The sequence below is a fragment of the Diceros bicornis genome, chromosome 40 (assembly GCF_020826845.1).
Source record: "Diceros bicornis minor isolate mBicDic1 chromosome 40, mDicBic1.mat.cur, whole genome shotgun sequence".
Classification (NCBI taxonomy): Eukaryota; Metazoa; Chordata; class Mammalia; order Perissodactyla; family Rhinocerotidae; genus Diceros; species Diceros bicornis.
Window position 1 is genome coordinate 17,095,295 of NC_080779.1, and position 20,470 is coordinate 17,115,764.

Genomic DNA, 20,470 nt, shown 5'->3' on the forward strand with positions numbered 1-20,470 from the left:
AGGGACTCGGATATTTATGGGGTAGGGGGCAAGGTGGTCTGAAATGATTGGAGGTGAGGAGAGATGAGGTAATTGATGATCTGTGTAAGCGTGGTCAGGCTTCACATCTCTTCGTAGGAGGCACATTCACAGAATGGCAGCATTAGCATGCTCTGAGGGTGGAGTTCCAACCTCTTGACGTCAAAAGGTTGCTTATTGGACACATGTCTGTATGGGCCCAGTTGATGGGTTGGTGGTGATACCAGCTCAAGACAAGGTTGACATAAGGGAAGCCATATTGTAGAAAAGAAAAACCCTATTGTAACTTTGAATGTCCTCTGACTAACTAACCCATCGGCACCTTCCAGGAGATCTAACTGCTCTGTAGATTTTACAACCCCTGCTTGTGCACGTACCTCCCAGCTGCGATAAGACGATAACTTTGCTCTTTTGAGTTCCTTAGGAATGTGATGACCCCCAAACAGAGAGTCTATGCTGATAGCCATCATCAACGCAAACTGAAAGATCTGGTGTGGAAACTCCCAGTCTTTAACACCGGAAGGTCAACATTCCTAACCCCTCCCTTAGAACCGATCAGCCTATATAACTGCTCTAAGACTTTGTGCCCCCTTATGATGTTCTTTGAGACGTTAGTTGGCCATCTTCCCCCCTGCTAGCAAGCTGCGATAAACTGCCCTTTCTTGTCCACCATCTTGCCTCTTGATGATGGGCTTTTGTCTCTTGGCCAGCAGATCATGCCCTTTGTCTGCTAACAGCGGTCTCAATCTTGCCTGAAGTGGACAAGGGGTTCACTTCCTGAAAAAAATAGCTCAAACACCCGTTACCATGGTGACCCCGGCTCCAGGATGTTACCTATAGGGACCTAGTGGGAGTCAGATAGCATGTTGCCTAAACAACACAGTTAACAATGGGCAAGTTTATCATGCAGGTTTAAGTCCTCATCTTCTCTTCCGATAAGTTTCTAGGTAAGGCCAAGCTCCCCTTCTTCCTGGTACTGGGAAGAAGATACCTTTACAAATGGAGATTTCCTTTACAAATGTGAATATCACTTATAAAGGGTAACCAGAACTAAGAATGGGCTTAGCAGGGACCCTCGTAGATACTGGGAGATGTCTATGGTAATGGCCTGTTCTGGGGGCAGGCCTCCCATCCCAAACTCCTTTGGTCAGTTAGTGGAGGTGGGGGCCAAAGTGTCTTTCAGGCAGAGACATATTTTGAGGTGGCCAATTCCAATCCCCCATAGTTACCAGCTGCTTAATCATCAATGGCTTACTCTTTGCTGGTTTCAATCCCACTGCAGAGGCACAGGGCTGCCAGTGTGAGAGAAGGGCCCAGATCTGCTCTAGGAGGGCCCCTTCCTGTCCGTTGGATTCAGTGCAGATCTGCCCCAGCAGCAGCAGCACCACCACCACCCCTCCTCTGGCGCCGGCAGAGCTGAGAGCAACCTTCTACCCTCAAACAGACAGACTTGAAGCTCCAGCACCGAGTGGAGCGGATCGCGGGTGCAGGGTTCCCGGCGTGGGCTGTGAAGTTGTGGGGAGAAGGGGTGGTGGCCAGAGCTGGTCTCAACACCTCCCCTGCAGACGCCCAGCCTGCAGCTGCAGACAGGACTAGGACCTCATCCCACTGGGAGCCTGGAGGCGGAGGTCGCGCACCCAGTGGAAAGATGACGACCCAACCTAAGAACAGTTAAAGCAATGATCTCCAGAGAGGTGCCACGGTGGGGACGTTTGGGAACCTCGTTATTGATGGTTATCATTCTTAAGGGATGGTGATCCCCCTGCGAAGAGTTCAAAGCGTGCGAAATGCTTCTCCAAAGTGGCTTTGTCCTGCTCCCCACCCCCCGCCCCCCGGGAGATGGCACCTGGAGGTGGGACATAGGAGTCAGGCCCCCGCCCCCAGCTCGGCAAGCCGGCTGCGCGCCCTCAGGGTGGTTCCGGGTGGTTCAGGGCGGCGCCTGAGACGCTCTCGCCGGGTCCCTTGGGGCGCGCACCGCTGACTGGGACCGGGTGGGGCGGGCGGTGGCTCGGACTCCTCCCTCCTGGGCCCTGGGCGTCTCTGCTCTTAACCTGTGGGCGGGGGCGCCGGGGCCACTGGGCTCTGCCGAGCAAGCGAGCGGTCAGCGCGGAGCCAGAGCCGCGCGTCCTGTCTCCAGGCCGACGCCAGCATGCCGCCATGGACGACAGACCCCTGCCCAGCGGCTTCGCCGTCTTCACCACCTTCCCCGAGCTGCTCTTCATCTGGGAGCTTGTGAGTGGCTGGCGCGCAGAGCCGGGGCGGGGGCGGGATGGCTCGTGCAGCGCACTAGCACGGGGCTCCCCATGGCTGACCAGACCAGATCCACAAGTTGCGGGGTGCCAGGAGCATCGGGATAGCGGGGCCAGGGTGAGGAAGTCTCTCCCCCACCACAGCCCTTTGGCGCCCTCTAGACCTAGGACAATGGGGGAAACAGTCTCCAAGACGGATGGAAAAACCAAAATCGCAGCGTGGGTCAGCTGCTGGAAGCGGACCAGGGTCCATTCCTTGCGCGCTGGTTCCCAAGCTGCGCTCCCCACCCGCTTCACACGGGCCGCGCAGAGGAAGCCTTTGTTGGAGAGCGACGTCCTTGTAGAGGCGCCCAGCTGTGTCCAGGGTTAGGATTTCGTTTACAAAAATCAGCAAAAGAAACCAGAGTATCACCAACCGAGGTTTGGGGATTGGGCTGGTGTAGGAGGAGCTGAATCTGGAGTTTTCTGTTCTGGCCTTGAAAGTTTCTGGTGAGAGAACATATTTGAGACAGCTCTGATCTGGAAATAATAAAACAGGCCTCTGTTTGCTCCACCACAGTCATTCTGCCCTGTGTGTGGAATGAGGGGAGGGAGAGGGCTGGCTCCAGGGGTCCTCTGCCTTGGGTGACCTGAGCAGTCAGAAGGCCTCTGTATCTGTAGTTAGTCTCTTCCTAGACTGGAGCTGTGCAGCTCTGCTGGTGGCTTCAGGAAAGCTTTTCGTACCCTGGGCTCCTAGTAAAGTGCTCACTGTGTCGCCAGGCTTCAGACCATCCTCAGCCTAAACTCCCCAGGGACCACAGGCCCTTGCCTGGGAGGGGGCAGGCCATGTGTATTCCATGAGTGTGGAGCCTTGCAGCCACCGAGACTCCTTTCCTGCACTCCTGCTGCAGAAGAGTTGGTTGGAAAAGAGTACGTCCAAAGCTGACTGTTTAAAATCAAGACCCCAGCTTCTTATTGCCTGATTGGAGGCGGAGGGTGTGGACAGCAAAGGGAGCAGGTTCTGTCGTCCATGGAGGGTTTGGGGAAAGGGCTAAGGGACCGAGGTTGCCTGGTGGCCCCATATCACTGCATTTGTGAGAGCTGAGTTGAGCTCACACCTGCATGTATCCAGAGTGACTTCAAGTCCTGGGGCTAGAGCCAGAATCAAGGAGTGACATCTAGGAGAAACCCTGGACACCACTGTGCCCATTCCCACTATTTATAGATGGATGAGCAGATCGCCTCCAAGTTTCTCGTTTGGCTTCCAGGGCCCACAGGGTGGGGTCCACTCCCCTCCCAAGGCAAGGACAGTGCCCACAGGAGCAGGAAAGTGTGGTGGCTCAGGGCGGGGCATGGTCAGCTTACCCTGGCCCACACCCCTACCCCAGAGCTCCTGACCCCTGAAAGCTGCAGGGTCCCCACAGGAAGTGGAAGGCAGCCCAACCAGGGGGTGTGACCCTGCCTCTCTGAGCACCCCCAGAGCCCCAAAGGCGATGCTGCTGTTGCAGGCAGTGGGGTCACAGGTGCACCCCCATACAGGCCCCGGTGGAGTGTCCAGTGTCTCCCCTTCCCAACAACTGCACCCAGGGCTCTGCTTCTGGCCTGTTCCCTCCTCCCCATCCAAGAAGGACATTTCTTTCTGGAACCACAGTCTCTGTTTCTTCTTCCTCCTCCTCCCTCTAAGCCAGGGGCGTCATGACACTCTGGCCACCATTCACAGAACAGGATGTTAACGTAGGATGCTTTGTGTCTCAGCTCTGGCCAGGGCCCCAAGAGGAAACTTCTCTCACGAAGCACCAGGAGATACCCCCCCACTGTCAGAATTTGGAGGGAAATGCCTGAAAAGGGGCTATGAAATCATTAACCCAGCTCCCTCCTCCCCAGCTGATAAAAGGAGTGGAGCTACAGAAAGAACGACTGGGAACTCAGAGAGAACATTTCTTTGGGAAGAGCCTGCTAGGAGTGTCACCCACCTCTCCAGGGGCAGGCGTCCCCTCCTTGCATGTGCCCCTCAGGAGCTTGGGGACTCAAAGGAGCAGGGTCAACTGGTGGGAAGCAATGCTTGTAGGGTGCACTTTTTGGGGTGAGGGTACCGTGGGAGTGGGGTGGGGGAACCACTGGGAATTGGTTTGCAGTTTCCATTCTTACACTGAACTGAACATAGTAGTTACTAAAATGAGCCTATTTCTTTCTTTTTTTTTCAAGTCCAATATATTGATAAATGGCATGAGATAATTTTGCTTTATGTTTTCACATTATTTTCATGTAGCATTTAATAGATTTGTACAATATAATATCTATTTCTACAATTTTATCTAAAGTTTTTCTCCTTTTTTTTTTTTAATGAGGAAGATTGGCCCTGAGCTAACATCTGTGCCAATCTTCCTCTATTTTGTATGTGGGATGCTGCCACAGCATGGCTTCATGAGCGGTGTGTAGGTCTGCGCCCTGCAGACCCTGGGCTGCTGAAGCAGAGTGTGAACTTAACCACTATGCCACTGGGCTGGCCTTGGCCTATTTCTGTGACCCAAAGTGACTGGGGACTTTTTATTATTTGAGGTGACCAAACAAGTCCTGGGACATCCCCTAGATGTTCACCTGTCTGGGGAACAGGGGCCCCAGAGCCAGGATTGGGCAGTGGGGTGGGCGGGCAGGATGATGGAGCAGCTTTCTGGTGGGAGGTCCACATTCTGCTCCATTGAGAAGGCCCCGTGAGGACTCCTGGGAGATGAGACACGTAGAGTCCGAGACCTGACTTTCCAGAGCTGGGAGGAAACTGAGGCTCAGAGAGGGGGGCAGCTTGCCCCTCAGTCTCCAGGATGATGCTTCTTGCAGTGACAGCAGATCACGTCCAGGTCTCTGCACTCGCCCAGACACCCAGGATGAACTTCTGCCCACAGCAGAAGGATCATGAACAGGTGCCCCGCCCACCTGGGAGCCGTGGGCAAGGCCTGGTTCCCTTCTCCCCCCAGGGAGTGAAGGGACAGCTCAGAGCCACTGGGGAGCTCACACCGCCCTGGGCCTGCTTGTCAAATAGACACCCTGGAGGTTCTGAGTCACTAGGTCCAGGGCGGGCCCAGAAGTCTGCATTTAATAAGCATTGCACAGCCCCCATTGATTCAACGAGGTTTGGAGTGGTCATCGGTTGGCCAGCCCACCCCCTCGATGTTGTTATGGGGGGACAGGATAGTGGGGACAGTTCTCAGTGAGAGGCTGGGGCAGGGAGCCAGGTGCCCTGAGGTTCTCCTTGGTTCAGGGCAGGCGCCCTCTCTGTGCTGCCCCAGCCTGGGACCCCTCATACACTCACCAGAGAGTGGGGGCTGAGGCTGGCCTTCCCTGGCAGTGCCCACTGACCCCTTGCCCTGTGTCATCTTCTTGTGTTGGGGGCCCCTCTCTGCAGCTGTTTAGAAGGGGCTAAGGATACTGCTGGGTTTTCTCCTTTCCCCCTCTCTAAAGGGAGAGGGAATTACAGGTAGAGGTCTCTCAGGGGTTTGTTTTTGGAGTTGAGAAGTGACTTCTCTGGTTTTTCCAGAAGCAGAGGCCTGCTCTGATCAAGCAGTCAGTGGCTGAGCTGTTCTCTGGAAGCTACTAAGTGTGCTGATGGGGACTCTCGGGGGTCATGCATATGTCAGCACAACCAGGCTCCACTGAGAAAGATTGCTCTTAAGCTTTCCATGAGTCACTCCTCCATATGACACAGGTGACGTAATGTGGGGGTGGCACGAGGCTCCCTCTCTGTCCCAGTGCCTCCAGGAGAGAGCAGGAGGACGCCAGATGCCATGGCAGGGGAGAGCTCATACTCAGGTGGGGCCAGGGACAAAGGCTGACTGTTGGCACCTGCAGACCCACAGAGAGAGGAGAGCGCACTGGGCTGCTGGCCGAGGCCGCTTCTGCAGCCTCAGGAAGGGCTTGGCTTTGCTCTGGGCTCAGGCATCTTCTCTGAGGGATTGGCTGGGGTGGGGACTGGGCCCCCTGGGGCCTGCCTTGATGTGGGATGGGCCAGCCAGTCTAGACAGGATGGGGGCTGGGGGCTGACTCGTGATGGGTTCAGAGCTGAGCCCTGGTTTCCGCCTGTGACACAGCCCGTCTGGGGCTCCCTCCTGGCCTCTCAAGTACCAGGCCCTGGAAATAGTGTTTTGGACCAAAGGCCGCCAAGGGCAGGGCTGATGGGCTAGCCCAGCAGGGGTTCTCCTCGGTGCTGATGGATGGGGACAGTGGGTGAGGGGCCCCCTCGTCCCTGAAGCACTAATGCCATGGGGAGGTGCAGGCCAACTCCCCACAGGTTTCAGACTGTTCCCGGGAGCACGGAGCAGGTCCCTGGATTCTCTGCATCACGGGGCCCTGACTTGCCTTCTAGATTCTGGTGGAAGGTTTGGTTCCTGGTCGGCTCCTGCTGGGCGCCAGCAGCATAATGACTTCCTAGGGTGACCTACTGGCCTTGATTCTCCACTCCAGGCTCTCACCAGTCCCAGCTCAGTAATAGCTACTGTTCTGCCCACACTGGGGCAAACAACCCTGTGTTGATTCACTTCAATGCACCGAGGCCCTCGGGCCTGAGAAACTGTGTAGGAACTAAAGGAAAGCCTTGTCAGCAGCCGTCACACGCTGAGAGGCACAGGCAGGGGGAGGAGGAAGGCCCAGGGCCACTCAGCCAGTCTCAGCTGACCTGAAACTCCACACCAGAGCCCCCCTCCTGTTAGAAGGCAGCTGGGCTGTGAGGGGAGGGGGCAGGAGAGGAGGAGGAGGGGGAGGACCCCTGAAACTCCTGGGTCCCACTTAGAAGGAGGCCCTTAGAGGGCCCAGGGTACAGGCTTTGGGGGGGGGTCACTCCAGGAAAAGAGCAAAGGAGGAAGGACAGAAGGTGAAGCCCACGTCCCTACCCTGTTAGTAGGGGTCGGGGTGGGGGTGACAAAGGTCGTGTTGATGGACCCAGGGATGAGGACCACAGCCCTGTGTCTGCTGAGGAGGGAGCCATGTCCTTCAGGGTTCTGATCTTTTCTTGTGTTTTGGTCTTAAACACAAACCCTGGTGTTTTTTCCTCTGAAGGAACAGAGCCTGTTGAGCCAGTGCAGGGCTGGGGAGGGGAGCCTGCCTCCCATCGCCTCCTGCTCTGTGATCTCGTCTCCTCTAGACCCAGGGCGGCTGGGAGCGGGATGACGGCTAAGGGGCTAGTCTCCTCTCCCCTCCATGTTACTATTCTCGTGGCCATTTCCAAAGCCGACCCTACACAGGGGGGATTTCATGGTGAACTGCCTGTGGGTCTCCTTGGGTACCTGCCACACGCAGGGACATCCTGACCTGGCTCCATGGGCAGCCTGTCAGAGCCGGCCCTCAGCAGCTGTGGAATGTGAGCAGGCCTCTGTGCCTCATTTTCTGCATCAATGAAATGGGGCTGTAATAGCACCCACCTCAAGGCTTGCTGTGAGGGGTAAGTGTAATGTCCACAGAGCTCTTCAAACAACGTGGTGCACACACTCCTGCTCAGTAGCTATTATGTACAATTATCATTAATTTACTAATAAGTCAAACACCTGCCCCAAGATCCACTGGCCAATCCGTGCTATAAGAGGGCAACTGCAGGAGGGGCTGTGTGGCGATCCTGCACCACCTCTGACCTTAGATGACCTTCCCAGTCAGGGTTCGTGGGACAGGGGAGAGTGAGATTTGGGGGTGGGTGGGGCTGTGGAGGGGAAATGTGACTTGTCCCTGGGGTCCCCAAATACTGCACAGACACCACCCTCTGCAGGGCTTTCCCAGGGTACCCTCTGCTCGGAGCTACCCCTGGTCAGCCCGATGGGGTGGCCAAAGGGAAGAGAGGGCTGTCTGGTCCTGTGCTGCCTTCTGCCTTGGGAGTGGGGACTTCCTGAGCCTCTCCTGCACCGCCCTGCCCGCCTGGTGCCAGGACGGGGGGGGGAAAGCTCTGTGAATCCTGAGTGCAGAGCAAAGTGCTGCATCTGCCCGAAGGTGAAGGAGCCAGTCACCAGAGGGCCCGGGATTAAACCTTTCAGAACTGATCTGTCATCGGTGTCACTGCATCACCGTCTGGGCGGGCACTGGAGCAGGGAGATGGCAGCCTCTGCACAAAATTGTGCCCCACCTCCCCCAGCCCCCACCCTGCCCTGCAGCTGCTTGGTGATAAGCCAGGGGACGGTTGGACTGAGGGGCCTGGCAGGAAGGAAGCACCCAGCTTTTGTGTCTTAGGAGTCTTTCCAGAACCAGCCCCACAGTCCTCACTGGTCTCCATTTGTGACGTTCCTTTGGTACAGGTGGCAATGCGGGGGCTAAGTCCTCTGTCCTTCAGGCCCGGCATACCCAACACCTCCACCTGGAAGCCCGCTCAGCAGGTCCCCCTCTGCTGTTCTGCAGGCCCCTTCTTGTGGTCTGTCTCCTGCCTGGACGCTGAGTCTGCCCATGTGCGAGGCAGGACCTGGAGAGGCGTCTGGGCAGCGTTGCTGGAGAGCCGGGCAGGGCATGGAGACAGCAGGTGTTTCTTCTGCTGTCTGACGGGAGTTACCAGAACATCATCCACAGGCTCGTGTTGTGGAAACACATTCCCAGGCCTTTGGCAAAGAGGCCGGGCTGTCTGTCCCTTGTCCTGTGACTCTGCTTCTCTCCTGTCTAGTCAGACCCTGGGCCCGAGACCTGGGCACTGGTGTTTTTCCAGGTGTCTCAGGTGATCCTGGTGTAGACTGAGGCCTGAGAGCCACAGAGCGTTAGCCCAGGCCCCACCCCCATTTCCTAGCCTGGGGACCTGGGGCCCAGAGAGAGAGCTCAACCCTGGTGACACTAGGGCCACCTGACTTAGAGACCTTTGTCTGAGACCACCCTAGCCAGCTGCGCCCTCTGTGGTGTGGAGGACGGTGACCCAGGGACAGGTGGGGGTGGTGGGAAGTCTGGCCTGTAATGTAGACAGAGATGAAGGCAAACTGAGGCCATGTGTGTGCGTAAGGTTGTCAAGACAGTCGCCTCTGAGCATCTGTCACCTGGAAACTGGAGCCGCTTAGAGTTTTCTGTACGAAGGGAAATGCTTGACCCCTCGCTACCCCTTTGCTCTTGACAATACCTGTCCTGTGGGGTCCCGAGGCCAGGATGGGTGGACTGCTCCCTGCCCAGGAGGCCTTCTCTCCCGGGGGTGGGCGCAGCGCCCGCGCTCTGCTGCTCTCTGCACACTGAGTGGGGGAGCGCGGCAGGCACGGGCTGTGTCCACGATTCACGCTGAGTCCCGGCTTTCCCCTGAGCGGGGCCTCGGAGGCCTTCACACCGGCCCAGCGGCCAGTGCTGCCTCCAGCTCTCCCTCCTTCGGCCCCATCTCCTGCCGCTCCTTGTCCCCCACCTCGTGCTCGGCTCCCCGGCCTTCTGAGCCCTCACTGTGCTTCAGCTCCTCTGGATGCGGCGTGCACTCTCTCCTCCCCTGGAGAGCTCCTTCCTGACCCTTTGGCCAGGTCAACCAGCTACGGCCACCTCTCCCCTCCAGACCCGATGGGGCCATGCCCCAGTCCAGGCTGCTTTGCCCCCTCGGGGCTGGAGATCATCCTGCATTGTAACTGGCTGCCTCTGCATCTGTCTCCTCGGGGCTGTCACCTCCTGGGTGGGCAGTGTCTCACCCCAGTTGTTGGGTGGCGCTGGGCACCATGCCAGAAGCTTCACACTCACATCCATAGTTTCAACCAGTTTGCACCAGCCCGTGATGTGGGGAGACAGCTGCAAATTGCCATTTACAGATGAGGGAGCCGAGGCCCAAGTGGCCGAGTCACATGCTCCAGCCTCCTCCAGTACATTCGGTGGAGAGCCCCTCTCAAGTGTTCACGTGCACCCCTGGCCTGTGCAGACACTGTGTGGTGCAGGTGCTGTGGGAGCTGGCATGTGCCTGGGAGGAGTGGAGCCTGCACACGTGCACAGCCGTCACAGCCGTTACCCCTTCCAGCACGCATCTGCACTGGAATTCTCACAGCAGCGGGGTCTGTGTCCAGGGCACTGTCACCGACGTCTAGCGAGGAACAGACTCTCTCTATTCTCTGCCTCGTCTTTTTTCCTTCTCCCCCATCCTCTCTTAGGGTTGTTCTGCACCCACCTCAACCCCTCTCCCAGATGGTCCCCTGTGCAGGTCACCCTGCATTTCTCCCCTGGGCACCTGTTGGGCAGGGCTGCGAGGGGTAGAGGGCAGGCCCACTGCCCATCAACTGGGTGCAAACCCCCCGGGTGTAATTTTATTTCATCTGTGCTGAGGACATTCCTTTCACATGATGTGTCACTTAAAATATGTTTCTGGGACAGATGGGGCCTGGTGGCATGTTTCCTATGAGAACGTCCCTGGCACCAGAGGTTCCTCAGCTCAATGCTGTTGGAGGCTCCAGAGAGATGAGACACATTCACTCAGTGTCCACAAATGGTGGGTCAGAATGGCCGGTGGGGTATGCTGTGAGGGTAGAGATATTTTATAAAAATCCCCGTAAGGGAGAATTTCTCACCTTGAAAGACGTTATGCTAAATGAAAGAAGCTCGTCACCCATGTCCACCTTTTATTATGTGATTCAGCTCATGTGAAAGTTGAGAACGGGGGGATCTATAGAGACAGGAAGCAGACTAGTGGTCCCTTAGGGATGGGAGGGGAGGGGAGCCATAGCTAAAGGGCACAGGGTTTCTTTTGAGGTGATGAGAATGTCCTAAATTGGCTCTAGAGGTGATGTTTACACGTGACTGTGAATATCCTATAAACATTGAATTGTACACTTTAAATGGGTGAGCTGTGTAGTATGTGAATCATCTCTCATTAAAGCTGTCTAAAAGAGAGAGAATTTCTCCCCACCATCTTACTATGAAACTTAGTGCTATAGATAAACCATACAAAGAAGAAAATTCAGCATGATTTTTAAAAGGACCTTTGCAAGGTGGTCCATCCAGATGGGTGACAGAGTCCTGAGGTACCAGGGGGCAGGGCTGGGATGGGGCACAGGGGGGCTTTGCTCCTGTGGACAGAGATTCTTCCATAGACCCCGGGAAGCTGCATAAGAGAGTGTGTGTGTGTGTGTGTGTGTGTGTGTGTGTGTGAGAGAGAGCGAGCAAGCATTCCTAGGGAGCTGCCACACAGTCTTCATCACACTGTGAGAGCACACGCCCACAGCAGGTGGAGAGTCGGGATTGACCTGGAAGCTTCCCTCTGCACTGGGTGCCGGAAGCTCAGCCCAGAGCTAGGGCCACACTCGCTAGTGCACAGTCAGGACACCATGGCGACAGTCAGTGTGGTGACTGCTCTGACTTCCCCTCACTTTTCCTGCCTTTGGTTCCTGACCGAGCCACACGGGAGGAATCGAGCTGAAGGAGGTGCAGTGAGCTGAGTCTGCAGACCAGGGTCTGAGAGACGCCTTCTCAGATTTTACCATTTCCAGGCACCACCCGTGCATTCATTTACCTCCTATGTATTCTACAGTTAATTTTTTTCTAAAATAACTGTATTATTACCTTAAAAATAAAACCATGCCCTTCTCCAGATCACCTTTGCCTGCCCGTTCTTGGAGCTCCTGTTCTAGGGGAGTCCAGACACCTGGCTCCACCTGAGCCCTTCTCTCTGCCTTAGTCAGAAAAACTGAAGACAGTGACAAAGAGAACCGTTTTCCCAATGTGGCATTCAGTGTCCCTCAATGCCATGTCCATTGGCCACATACAAGTGCGTTGGGTCTGCTGGGTCCCACATGGGATTCCATAACGGAGGGCTCCCCACTCCACGTGCAAGGCCAGCTGTTCCTTTGGGATTTGGTCCATCAGTCGCGTGTTTAGGCACAGCCCTCTCAAGTAGACCCTGAGGGCCAGGTAACTAACTTGGACACTGACACACGGTGGACACGCCTTCCCTGTGTCCCACACCCCAGATCAGCCGTGAGCAGGGGGACGGACCCTCACCGCTTCCCTCACCTGGTCAGGGGCAGTGCCATTTTGTAACTAACCAGATACACCTGTCTTGTGCTGAATGCTGCAAAGGAGAATGCAGGGCTCCCTGAGAACATGTGAACGGGGACCTAACTCAGATTGGTCCTCTTTGGATGGTCACTGGTTGACCACGCAAAGGGCACTTAGGAGAATTGTGTCCCAGGCCCTTACCTCTGACCAAGAGATGGGCATGCAATCCTCCCTCTTCTCCATGCCACACTCTGCTGCCTCCTAAATCCAAGTCCATCTCAGCCATCAGCACGCTCATGTCCCTTGTCAGTGTCCGTTATAGAAAAGGCCAAGTAATCTGTTTGATCATAAAGGCAACTATGGGTGAGATCGACACACACATCTTAGTCTATGGCAGTCTGAGGATTTGTATTTAAATTTGTATTTAACTGATTTAGCTTGAATTGCTATAGGGTGTAAATAGTGTCCCACTGACTCTGTCACGTGCCTTCCTTCAGGCAATCTCAGATTCATCAGTAGAAGGAGTCTTCTGGACAGAGATGCCCAGATCTGATTCATGAGGCTGAACTTGGTTTTGATAACTCCAGATTCTTCATTGCACTGACTTTTCTACCCAGATGTGATTCTCTCCTGATGCTTCTCAGCTCACAGGCTCGGAGAACACCTGTGAGGACAGTGGTACCTCTCACCTAGCAGGTGGGCAGCAGGTACAGGAGATGAGGACAAGGTACCACTTGAGTTCACACCACAGGGGATGTAGGACTGGGGGGGTCAGCCCGTCTTCAGCCCCCAGATGCTCAGGAGGATGATACCAAGGGTCACAGTACCTTGGAACCTCTGACTGCAAAGCCATCTCCAGCCATGTCCCAGCCCACTCCCAGCACAGTCCTTATCCAGGTGGGGACAGTGGATGAGGCTGAGCTGATGTTACTGGGATGAAGAGGGACAAGGAGAAGGGGATAGAAGTACAGAGAATCCCAGCTTGGGGTGTGCTTGTCCACAGGGGGAGGGGGACTGTGGCACTGAGGGGTATTATGACCCCACATCTGTAACTACACTCAGCATTGATTGGGGCTCACTGACCCTGTGAGCATCAACTGGGGTGTCTTCTGGGTAATGACGGGGAAGTGCTTCTCTCATGCCCATCCTCGGCCACCCGAGGAGACGGGACTGACCTGGGCCCTCCCTTCAGCCCCAGCTCCAGCACTCAGAGCACTTCCTTGATGTGGGGACTTAAGGTATCAAATTTTTAAAAAATGTGCTAGTGACGTAGTGTGCCCACTTTATTTTGCCAATAAAGACCAAAAGAATCTTTTGGTCACTACCATTTCATAAAAGAAAGGATATTTTTACATCAAAAATACTAGGAAGCATATAATCACAGAATTAGCCCTCCTAATGATAACACTGGATGGCATAAGTCCTTTCTTGGGAAGATGAATTACGTAACTTTCACATGCCTGAAGTTCCCCATCTGACAAATGGGTCAGTACCTTGCTCATAGGGTTGTGTGAGGATTAAATGAGTTAATATTTGTAAAGTGCTTAGGTCAGTGCCTGGCATATAAATGTGATCTAAGTGCTCATTAAATAAAAAAATTAAAATGTATTTAAAAAGTGAATAAAGGCAAGCAAGCAGAGGATTGGGAAAGACTGAGACTGGAGATCCAGACTAGAGCCTTGGGGGATGAAAGAGTCATTTTTGGTGAGGAAAATGCCCACCGCTGTTCTCTGCCTCCTTCCTGTTTTCTGCCCCTCGTGCCCCAGCGTGACCTCTGGGTCTGGCCCTTCCTGGGCGTGGGATCTCCCGGTCCGATGCTCACCCCTGCCCTCCTTCCCTCTGCAGGTCTTTGGGGGCCTGGTGTGGATGATGGTCACCTCATCCCAGTTGCCCCATCCTCTCGTCCAGGGCTGGGTGGTGTTCGTGTCTGTGTTCTGCTTCATAGGCACCACTGCCCTGCTCCTCCTCTACCTAACTGGCGCCCACGGTGGTGAGGCTTCCTGGGTCTCGCTGGTGAGTCGCATTCCTGGATGTTTGAGGGAATGGGTAGTATTGGACTCTCTCTCCTGGGAGGCTGGCTTTTCCAGCGCTGGGTGAGGCTGTAGATGTCTCCCACCCGTGTTCCAAGGCTGGGCTGGCCAGGCCTTCAGCTCCGAGTGCACAGCAGCCCAGGGCTCCTGCAGCAAGGTCAGGAGGAGGTGAGGGCAGAGGGTGGCTGTCGCTGTCTGATCCTGTTGGGGCTGCTCTGCCTCCTCCTGCAGGATGGCCTTTTCATGGATAACCAGCAGCCCACCCTGCCCTCCTTCCCGCCTGCACCTGCCACGGCCTGTTGGCACCTCCTATCGTCCAGGAGGGCTGGGTTCCATCTCAGGGGAGCAGGGTCGTGGGGACTGGCCTTGGCTGCCCGTGTGAGGCCCTGCTTACTGCCCAGCTCCCAGTCACAGCCTTCTAAAGCCGGGTCACCAGAGAGGGGCTTGATGGGGGAGAGAGATGGCCTGTGGTCTCTTTTCCATATAAATTCTCTCTTGAGGCCCATGAAGAGGGTGAAACTTACACATGGACCTCTGCCCCTTATGTCCCCTGGAAGGGGTGGGGGCCATTTGGCCAGGCCTCTCACTCTCAACAGGTCTCCTACTTAGACCTGTGAAATCACCTCCAAATTACAGCTACTCAAAACCCCATTCTAGTACTTTTTGCTTGTAAACATACCTGGATCCCCCTGCCTCACCCCCTGGAAAAAATGAACAACAACAAAACAACACGGAAATGGCCTGGGCCTCTCTCACCTGCACTGGTCACCGAGGCCACATCTGAACCAGGACTGTGACCATAGATGACACTCCTCAGGCCCAGAACCAGTTTCTACCTATTCAATCACAAGCTGCCCCCTCACTTGATCCCCCCTCAAGGGAAAGCAGCGTCCCTTCTCCACTGAAGTCCTTACTCTGCCCCCAAACCAGTGAGACAAAACTCAGCTGGACAAAGGACCCCTGTGAGGAGGGGGGTGGGGATGTGGTGATGGGTGGATGGGGTGGGGGAGTCAAAGGAAGTAGCAGAAGATGACCAAGGGACCTGAGCCATGCCAGGCAGGGATGGATGGGGTGGACAGGCCCTGCTGGGACCTCAGCTGCCCCAAGTCTACATGTCTGGGCTCCTGATCTCTCTGACAACCCTTACTGGCCTTGCAGGAAGCAGCCTACCACTGTCTCGCCGTCCTGCTTTACTCTCTGTCCTCAGTCCTAGAAATTCTGGCCACCACCTACATGCAAGATGGCTTCACATATGAACGTTACCTTGAAAACATCTCTGCTGTGGTGAGTCCACCAGTCAACTTGCGCTTGTTCATAGCTGCCACCGCCCGCTGACAAGGGGTCTGAGCAGAAGGCTGCCTGAGCCCTCCAGTCTTTTTTTTTAGTTGAGTAACTTTTGAATAAAATAAAGCTCCCCCTCATTTCTGAAGAAACAAAGCCCCAGAGAAGGGAAGGGAAGTGCCCAAGACTCCCTTTGATATCCGATCAGTGCTGCGCTGCCTGGGCCTGGGCTGGCCCGGGGGTCCGTGCCTGGGTGGGCTTTGTGGAGGGCAGATGTGTGAGGAGACATGAGCACTGAGTGCCCGGCACTGCCTGAGCTCTCCATGAACAATTGTATTGAACCCTCACAACAGCCCTGGGATGTAGGCGCTGTTATCATCCCCATTTCACAGATGGAGAGCCAGGGCACCAAGAGCATGGATAACCTGCTCCAGATCACCAGGAATTGGTGGGCCTGGTGTCCAGGCCAGGTGCTCTGTCACCCACACTCAGCACCAGTTTGGAGGAGTGAGTCTGGCCACTTGGGTCTCCTGGCTCTCCCTGAGTGTTCTTCTGTGGAAGCACACAGACAGGCAGGGAGCACTGAGGCCTGGTATGGAAAATCGAGTGGCCAGTGTCTCACCAGGTCCTGGCTCTGGGGCTGGGGCTGTGGGGAGGCCCTTCTGGGCCCAGCGAGTCCAGACCCCCAGCTGTGGGTGTTTGCTGCTGTGATCAGGCCCTCAGCTCTTCATGACGGTGTCTCCTGCCCCACAGCTCTGAAAACCTATGGTAGGAGGAGGGGCTGGAGGTCACGTCTTCACCAATTCCCTGTGCAGGTCCCTTGTGCTCTCTGGGCCTAGGCTGCTCATCTGTGAAATGAGATGGTAATTCCTGTCCGTTTCCCTCGAGGACTGCAGAGATATTAAACAGCTTCCTCCTGAGGCCTCACAGGGAGCACCGGGTGGAACAGGGGCTTGAACCTCATTCACCCCATCAGCAGAACAAATGGGGGTGCCAAGTGTGTGTCACTGGGGGGCACATTGGGTGCAGGTCTCCGGACTCTAAAAGGAACATGCTTCAACTGCGAGGTCAGACCCACTGGTGGCTGAGGTCGTGTAATGTCATGACCTGGATTTTCTTTTTAATGGAATGGGTCAGAATGACAGGATAAAGGAATGTATTGTTTCATAAAACTTTTTTTCAGAGCTGTGCATGGGTGGGCTTGCACCAGTGTGCTAACTCACCATGTCAAATGTATTTCTAGCCAAGGGTGTTGTTTAAGAAATAAGAAAAAGTTTCAGAAATAGCGCTTCTCAGATTTCTAGAGGTCAAGCTAGGAATTGTGGAAATCCAGAGGTCAAACGTAATGACAGATCACAAGACGTCAGCTTCAAGTCCCAAAGCTGTGCCATCCCCCCATTTTGGAGAGGACAGAGCAGAGGCAGAGAGAAAACCCACAGGGTGGGCACTGTTGGGCTCTGGGGGAATTTTCCCCAAAGCCTTGTCTGCTGGTCCCTGTGGGCCTGTCTCCTGCTCCGGGGAAGTGACACGCTGATTTTATGCTCCCAGCCTACTCCCCAGGTCCATCAACACGGCCACCTCATGGTCCCTGCACAACCTCAAATGTCCCGCAAGGTGGGAATGTCACCCGTATTGGCTCATCTCCCATGATGGCTGGTTTCTAAGCAGTAGCACAGCCAGGCAGCCCCTAGGTTGCTCTCTCTTCCCTTGGGTAGCTGGTAGTCTGCCTCCTCCATCATCCTTCAAATGACTCTGTTTCATGTCCCCCTCACCTAGAGAGACTTATGCCTTCCCCTATCCCAACCCCAGAAGCCGTCTCTCCAAACAGACATCAGCAAGGCATTTGACAACAACTTCCATAAAATTATTTCAGACAACAGTAATGAAATGTAGATGGAATGTGGCTAGTGGGTCAGCATTTGATGGAACAATCCAGATGAGGTGAATTAATGCCCCTGCCCACTGGACAGATCTCTCACTGAGAACCCCTGGGTTCTACCATGGGTTTTTTACTTTTTATTTTTACTTTTTATCGAACTTTTACTTTTATCGAACTGCAACACATGTCCAGAGAAGTGAGCAGGATGCAAGTGCACAGCTTGATGAATTTCCATAAAGTGAACCCCTCTGTGTAACAAGCATCCAGATTAAGAAATAGAACATCATACGCAGCTCCCACATCCCCTTCTTGTCCTGCCCCCATCAATGTGCACCCACACCAAGGATGACCACGGTCCTGATTTCCAGCTGCCTCGTTCGGTTTTGCCTGCTTGTGAACCTCATGTAAATGTAATTACACAGTGTGTATTCCTTTACGTCTGGCTTCTTTCTCTCCACCGTAGGTGTGTGAGGCTCAGCCCCACTGTTGGGTGGAGATGTAGAGTGTTTATTCTCGTTGCTGTGGAGTATTCCATTCATGACTACACCAGCGTCCCTTTATCCAGTCCACCCTTGATCGCGTCCCCTCGTTTGTTAGTTGAGTTGGAAAAACATGAGCATGCCCAGGCACAGCCAGCAGTGCCAGAATCAAGAATCACAATGTTCTCAGCAGGCAGGGGCGCTGGTCTGAAATCACCAAGGAGAAATATGAGCCCGGTTCACTGTGAAGTCTCGCCTTTCTATTCAGAATATCAATTGTGTCAGTGCACAGGGGAGGAGGAGTCATGATTACTCAGGATTTAACCCCAGACCCTGCCCAACCATCACATGCCCTACCCGTGGTCTAGGAGATGGCCAGTCCAGGGTGTGGGAGGAGTCTCAAGACCTTCTCCCACACACCCCTGTCCTTTGGAAGCATCTGGCCTCCTCTTGCCCTCTGTGGTTCCTGATGGGGACCTGCCTCAAAAGCTGAGCTTCTCCCCCTCCTTTGCTGGCAGCACAGTGTCTGCACCGAAGGGATCCCTGGGATTGGTGGGAGCCGACTGAGGGTAGCTGCAAATTTCTGCAGAAATCTGGAGGTTTCTGGATTTTAACAGGGGTGGGCAATAAGGGCAGCTGTTTAGGGAGAGGGGTTCCTGCGTCCCTTTATGTCCCTGGCTGTTAATGTTCCCAAGGTGCCATTTCTTGCCATCACTTGGAAAATTAGTCTCTGTTCCCTGTTCCTGTGAAGACTACTGAGGTGCCTCTCCCAAGGATTCTCACAGGGTCTGGAACAGCTCAGACAGTAAACTGCTCCCACCTGATGGGGAGAGGTGTTTTTCGGGGGGCTGCTCACACATGCCTGACTGCTCCTTTCAGCCAGGGTCCTTCAGAGATCCCGGATGAGTTCTCTTAAATTTGTTATTATATAACTGGGCTTACTCATCGCCTCTGGCCAATGAGGCTGAAAGGTTCGCCCCTGTTTGGGGCAGGGAGAGAGCAGGCTCGGGGACGGCTGGTGTTTACGGGCATTTTCAAGAGTCACAGATGGTAGCCCCTAAATTCTGTGCCTGGGCTGGAGACTCTTGACCCTACGCCCAAGGTCACAGAACCAGGTGCAGATATTGGACTTGGGGGCGGATAAGCCTTTAGGAATAGATGGTGCCCACGTGACACAGCACGTCACGGGCTTGACAGGCACAAAGTGACCATTTGCCACATTTCCAGGGCATTTGTTCCCAGCCCCAAAAATGGCTGACTGGCTCTTCCCAGTAGCTTTCTCAGTCAGCCCGCTCCTTTCTGCAAAAGCTCAAAATCCTCCTCCCTGTCCCTGTTCCTCAGTCCTGTGAGCCTGGCTCCCTTGCCCATGCCTGTGAAATTAAGAATCTTAGAACAAAACTCTGAGAGGGGTCTGAGGATGTCCAGGCAGCCTCAAGACCTTAACCAGAGCCAGCAAACCCATGTGTTCATATTCTCCTCACTGAGGCCGCTGGGATCACAGCTGGTGGACTCTGGTCTTTCTGGTGTGGAGGAAGCAGTTTTCCCATGGAGAGCAGTTGATACTCTCCTGTGAGTATTGTTTGAGGGGCCTCTGAGGGCCCCTGTTTCCAGTTGGGTGACACCAACATGATGATGTGAGGTGGCAGATAGTGGACCTTGCACGCCACATCCAGTGGATCGTTAGGTCACCTGGAGCTCTGTCCCACCAGCATTCTGGGGCCATATCTGTGCTCAGCAAGAGAGGATGTCTGCCTGAGTGTTGGGAAATGGTGGTCCACACACTTCAGGTCTGTCATCCTCAAGCCCACCATCTAAGCAGCCAGCCTAGTATGGACAGCCCATGCCTTGCCGTCTCCCCATGCATGCCCATTAATGGTCATTTATCTTGGTTTTAGGTATTTTCATGCATAGCTGCTCTGCTGTACATGGTCCATGTGGTGTCTCTTTAACCAGATGAAAGGTTTCAGAACTTTAAAGCTGAAGACCTTTAGCTGAAAACAGATGGTGTTAACTGATCAGCCGCCTTCCAGCATAACTTTTTAGAATGCAGAAATGCTCGCAATGGTGGAAAAAGGAAACCACAAGAAGAGAAACTCTCTGCATCTTGTGGGTGTTAATGTACTCTCTGCATCTTGTGGGTGTTAATGTTGACTCTCCCATATCCCTTCACGTCAAGGTTGGGGGCTTGCTGCATTTAACCCCCAACTACTGAGCCTTCTTTCAGGGTCATTTCCTGTTTGTGAAAGGGGGTGGTGGGGTGTGCAGTGGGGACTGTGATCTGAGAGACGATGAAACAGAGATCCCCTGCTGACCCCTGGACTGGATCTTGAGAACTCTCTACTGGAATTTTCCACAGGCTCTTTTGAGCACCCATCTGGTGGCGTGTTTTAAGTCTTCACGGATATTCTCCTGTCATAAGAAGTAAAACTCACCCAACAAATATTTGTAGATGTCCACAGTGGAAGATGATAAACCTTTGAAATACTTTATAAATTGCCTTTTGTGTGTGTGTGTGTGTGAGGAAGATCAGCCTCGAGCTAATATCCATGCCAATCCTCCTCTTTTTGCTGAGGAAGACTGGCCCTGAGCTAACATCCGTGCTGATCTTCCTCCATTTTACATGGGATGCCGCCACAGCATGGCCTGACAAGAGGTGCGTCA

General features: G+C 54.4%; 1 protein-coding gene and 1 long non-coding RNA gene across 2 annotated transcripts in view; one reads left to right on the forward strand and one right to left on the reverse strand.

Moving 5' to 3' along the window:
* LOC131399932 (uncharacterized) overlaps positions 1-20,470 on the reverse strand; it is a 70,303-nt gene that overhangs the window by 37,545 nt on the left and 12,288 nt on the right. The gene's annotated exons all lie outside the window — the stretch shown is intronic.
* LOC131399931 (myelin and lymphocyte protein-like) lies at positions 2,160-19,919 on the forward strand. Its single transcript, XM_058534577.1, has 4 exons — positions 2,160-2,250; positions 13,986-14,153; positions 15,329-15,454; positions 19,705-19,919. Exons 1-4 carry the CDS (start codon positions 2,176-2,178, stop codon positions 19,756-19,758), a joined length of 423 nt encoding a protein of 140 aa, XP_058390560.1. The 5' UTR covers positions 2,160-2,175; the 3' UTR covers positions 19,759-19,919.

Excerpts from the sequence above, each read along its gene's own strand:
- LOC131399931 (XM_058534577.1), top strand. The coding sequence starts at position 2,176 with ATGGACGACAGACCCCTGCCCAGCGGCTTCGCCGTCTTCACCACCTTC. Across the intron at positions 2,251-13,985 it reads TGCTCTTCATCTGGGAGCTT|GTCTTTGGGGGCCTGGTGTG; the intron begins GTGAGTGGCTGG and ends TTCCCTCTGCAG. Across the intron at positions 14,154-15,328 it reads AGGCTTCCTGGGTCTCGCTG|GAAGCAGCCTACCACTGTCT; the intron begins GTGAGTCGCATT and ends CTGGCCTTGCAG.